At 32.3% G+C, this 5665-nt stretch overlaps 1 protein-coding gene across 1 annotated transcript; it reads right to left on the reverse strand.

The window, feature by feature from the left end:
* Positions 1 to 16: 16 nt before the first annotated feature.
* Positions 17 to 1446, reverse strand: TRIADDRAFT_62505 (uncharacterized protein; the record flags this gene model as incomplete). The annotated part of the gene is made up of 1 exon (XM_002118437.1): positions 17 to 1446. A coding segment is annotated over one exon (1430 nt), but the record flags the coding sequence as incomplete, so codon positions are not given.
* Between the last annotated feature and the right edge of the window lie 4219 nt (positions 1447 to 5665).

Here is a 5665-nt window from a genome sequence, read left to right on the forward strand (position 1 = left end):
TAGATTGTTATATGACTTTGCGACATCAGGATGGTTGTGACCCAAAACTGATAATAGAATGTTATAGGATTGCTCGTACATAGAAATAGCTTCTTCATGCTTGCCTTCAGCAAGATATACATTTCCTAGACCGCTATACGACTTTGCCACATCAGGATGATTGCGACCCAAAACTGATAATTGAATCTTAAGGGATTGCTTATACATAGAAATAGCTTCTTTATGCTTGCTTTGATTACTATAGACAGTTGCAATGTTGCAATATGTTATAGCAATACTTGGATGATTGTCGCCAAGTTGTCTCAGTTTAATCTTGAGTGACTTGTTATACATTGATAGAGCGTCATCATACTTGCCTTGATTATCATAGACAAGACCAATGTTGTGATATGTATTAGCAATACTTGGATGATTGTCGCCAAGTTGTGTCAGATTAATCTTGAGTGACTTGTTATACATTGATAGAGCGTCATCATACTTGCCTTGATGATGATAGACAAGACCAATGTTGTGATATGTATTAGCAATACTTGGATGATTGTCGCCAAGTTGTGTCAGATTAATCTTGAGTGACTTGTTATACATTAATAGAGCGTCATCATACTTGCCTTGATCATTATAGACACTTGCAATGTTGTTATATGTATTAGCAATACTTGGATGATTGTCGCCAAGTTTTGTTAGATTAATCTTGAGCGACTTGTTATACATTGATAGAGCGTCATCATACTTGCCTTGATGCTTATAGACACTTGCAATGTTGTTATATGTATTAGCAATACTTGGATGATTGTCGCCAAGTTGTGTCAGTTTAATCTTGAGTGACTTGTTATACATTGATAGAGCGCCATCATACTTGCCTTGATCATGATAGACTTGTCCAATGCTGTCATATAATACAGCAATACTTGGATCGTTATTTTCAAGAATTTTCAGTTTAATCCTTAATGATTTATTGTATTCCTTTAAAGCCTCGTCATGCTTGCCTTGATTCTGGTAGACCAAGCCAATGTTATGATAGGACTTACTGACATCAAGATGTTCACTCCCTAACGATTTTAATTTTATTTGAAGTGATTTGTTGTAATCACTCAAAGCACCCATAAAATCACTTTGAAGTCGTTTACAGTCGCCCTGGATATCGAAACAAGAAGAAATCTTGACCTCTTCTAGTTTCTTAGCTAACTTTTCTGCTTTTTCACTGTATTCATTGGCTTCTATCAATTGATATTTTTGCAGGTAAGATTGAGCCATAGCGAGATAAATAGAATATTCAAGTTGACGACGACTATCACTACTCTCCGCTATCGATTTGATTTGAGTTACAGCTTTTTGAAAATAAAATAATGCGTCTTCATAATTGCCTTCGCCATGATATTTCACGCCCTTTTTGCGTATAGATTCAATCTCGTCAAATATCGTAGAATTGCTAGTCTGATTGGCCATATTTTACTTTTCAACAACAATCAAAATATACAATTTGAGAAAAATAGTCACAATTTGTCTATTCGATAGGGTTAACAATTTTGATCGCTGTACAAATGAGTGATGAAATACGTAAAGAGCACACTATCATGGATGCTCGATGCTTTCAAATCAAGATCAGCATTACAAAGTCTATTTCAGTTAGGAACATGCTTAATTAGCCAAATCGGATACGCCTTTATTTGTTCGCGGTTATCAATCATTCATCTATTATTCTCTTACAATTCATCAGGATGATGGAGAAGAAATAAATTAAAGTGGGCAGGCATTCTTGTCGATACTTCTTTCTATCCGTTTTTCTAATATATCAATCATCCAAGTCAATCATTATTATAATGATAATTATAAAACGCATCATTAGCACAACACTAGCATCAAAATGAGTCAAATGTTGAGGCTACATGTAAAATAAGTTAAAGATTAGCATAAACATGAATAAAATAGGAACATGATAATAGCTTCTACGCATACCAATAACGATTGAATTAATAAACTTGCTTGCTTAATACAATTTACTGCAGTTGTCAATTGATGAAGAGCTTTATACTCAAGTGGCGTGGATTACTTGTAGCTTTCCGCTATTTACCATTGCTGCCTTATACAGTACTAATCGAGACTATTTCATGACTTATTTTTCACGTCAGACAGTTGATTTAGTCGATTATGCTCATGCTTTGACATTTCTCAGCAGTCAATAAATGTAGTATCATAAAATAAACTGATATGCTTATTTTCTGCATTACTTCACGATCTAAAAATCCAATTCTATTAAGTTCATACTCAAACTCAAGATATTAATTAATGCTAATTACTACGTTCATCATAAAGCAGTATACTATAGCTACAGGTTGCACCTTTGATGATACAGTGTCCATCTTATTTGTCAATATTGAAGAGTAGTATACAATTCGCATTTACTTCGTTAACATTGGTTGGTTGTTTATAATAATTTTGCATCATCAAATTGATTGATGAATATAAAATCGCTTGATGACTAATTGAACTAAGGCTAATGTATAAATCACCTGCATAGCGCATGACACTTATTACGGTACCTACACGAGGATAAACTAGCATTCTATTAAATGTATAAATTTTATGTAAGATATTAAGATAGACTATTTTATTGCAGGTTTAGTTTTAATCTCATATAATGCCATGCATATAAGAGGTGATCTGCATTATTTCAATTTACGATTTAAGTGATTCGTACTCAATTCACCATACAAAATCTAAATAGCACAAATCATACAAGTTAAAGCCGTAGTGTAGATTCACCATTTCATTTAAAATCTGCAGACTTTCAATCCTATATTCAAATATCATAGTTATCACACTGATGTCGAAAATATCAGTAACTGAAATTAAATATGTACAGTATAATGAACACGATGCGATTAAATGTATCATTATACGAGTATATATTTAGTGACTGACTCGCTAGCTTGATTAATTAATAATATTCAAGTAGCACCCAATTAAAATATCTTTTGTATGGTAATCTACTACTGTAACTGTAAGGTAAATTAATAATATTCATAACTAGAAAGTACAATTGAAATTTTGCAAATGAGAACTGCAATCGTAGATTATAGGCTATAGGAAAAGGGTAATGAAGAAATACTGCGCGTTATGTAATATTAATAGTATGGTTTTGCAATATAATTGTCTATATTTTAATTTGCGTATTTTCATTAAGCAATAGCAATTAGCAGTAAGCAATAAGAACATATTCATTGAAACTAATGACAAATAGCGACGAGTATTCAGTGTCGATATATTTTAACATTAATCTACTATATCGCACATTGCCTACCACCGACTTCTTTCACTATACACGCTTAAAGAAATACTCACATAAAGCTAACACCAATTGCATAGCTACTAGTGTCTGCATATGGAAACTTATTTTCATAATCGTATGGAAAGAGCAGAATTGAATTATCAAGATATATGCATATGCTATGCATATATAGCATGCATATAGTATATTGCGTGAATATAGCATGAGCCCAGTGACTTTACTCCGATTAGAATTTATCTTTGCTATTAAATCATAATATATACTGAGCATCGAGCGAGTATATTGTCAATATCAAACTGGAACTTAATTAGTTTAAGTAAATATTCATATATATAGTTCAAGTTTACCATAAACCGTGGCTCTATTGATAAGAAATAGTTATTATTTTGATAGAGAGATTCTTGAGCCGGCAGAAGTGGAAATAGTTGCCATTTCAGAGAATGACATAAATGTCTTTAGTAGCGAACAGGTACTTTATTATAGGATGTAATTCGCGTAAGAGTGCGGTAGTTACTAGGAAGCAGCGTGCAAGCTGTGATGAAATAATATGAGAACCACTAACACTGTAACTATTATAGCTAACGCAAACTGAGGTAGAAATCGGTAGCATTTACAGCTTTAAAGATAGAAAATATACCATACTAGTCTATGAAAATGGAAGAGAATGCAATTTGCCTATTAAAGTACAAACACAAAATCTTAATTTAAATCGGTAGAATTATCTGCAAAATGCTGTATCGTAGGTTGATTTTTGATTATTTTCCATCCAAACAGTATTGACTTAATAGTTGTTTGCAATCGTACTTAAAGTCTTCGATTCATGTATAAGATTTATTCCTTAATGTGGATTGAATATGAATAGTCTAACAGATTTTCATTACCTTCCAACTGAAGCTGAGGAAAACTTGAACAATAACTTGATTTAAGCTTAACTTATTGTAAAGGTAGCTGCGGATAATTATCGATATAACCGAACAGATAATAGTGATTTTTAAGTGCACTTTGTCCTAGTACAACAAATCGCATAATTACTACTTGCTTCTGTTAATACTGTATAATGTACAAGCTGCTAGAGACAATGTAGTAACCACATGGTGGTTAGCAAGATCTTGTCAAATAAACAGACTATTTACAATGGATACGGTATGTCTTCTGTGCAATAAAACTGCTGTTAGGTGAGCACATACTACTATCGGATAAATATTCAATCTATTACATCTTTCATGATATTGTCGCAATCAGTCAATCTTACTATATTTTATATTAGAAACCTTTTTTATTAAATATGATTCAGCTCTAGCATTACTGTAATACGTGTTGTCAACGCTAAATTTATACATTAATGAGCAGTTTTAATCATACTGCCAATGGCAACAAAATCTTACTGAAAAACGTGATACATCGATGATCTAGTATTAATTAGCGAAGCAGCCATAACAAAATAAAGCATCCTATTCAACATTTGAAAGAAATCCTGTATTTAGTATGAAAGAAATCTATCCAATACAGATACCAAAGTTTATCCCAGATTTATAATTATTGGATTATCATAGGAATATAGTTTCTTATTCATGTACGTATCTCTTGTAATTGTAGAAATGTTTGCATAACACAAAGCAATTGATTACTATGCAACATTGACATTGTCTCAAAATAAGATGAAAAAAACGCAGTATTACTAGATAAAGCCACTTAATCTAGCAAAAGGCAATTTCGAATAGTTTATGTAAATATTGCATATCAACATTTCGTTATTTCTATTTTACACTACGGATTATAAGGTAAAAGTATATAACCGTAAGAGCCAAAATAACTTGAGCAATCGATGCTGCTTGTCACAGCGATATATCTTAAATGAAATTAAAAAATTTTAAAATAGAAGCAAGTGTTATAGTTCATCCTTCAATATAGTACAATAGCACCGTAAAAGCCATGACTGAAATAAACGATAAGAAAGTAGCTATAGCACACATCATGTCAGTTTATTAACAGACCTGCTGCAGTAAAAAAATAAAATATTCTCATATTGTCAACAATATCGGTAGAACGAATATAGGATTACTGTCGGTAAATTATGGAGAGACATGTTAAATCTTGATTGCTAACACAAGATAACTATCAAATCACGTAATGTTGATCCTTTCAAATAGCTAATTGTTAGAAGCGGCTGATTCGTTGACTTTTGCTATCCTAAATTGATTTTTCAACTATAAATATTAATACCATCTTTCAGGTGTGCCAATAAGGCCACTTCGTTGGGGATTCGTAAACTTATACGTAATAATATACAATACAAGCGGTAGAGGAATTAATCCTAACAGCACTTGAGCTGCAATAGGTGGGTTTTTTAGTCCATTGGTGCAGCAGCAATGCCTA

Source organism: Trichoplax adhaerens, genomic scaffold (genome assembly GCF_000150275.1).
Source record: "Trichoplax adhaerens TRIADscaffold_91 genomic scaffold, whole genome shotgun sequence".
NCBI classification, from domain to species: domain Eukaryota; kingdom Metazoa; phylum Placozoa; class Uniplacotomia; order Trichoplacea; family Trichoplacidae; genus Trichoplax; species Trichoplax adhaerens.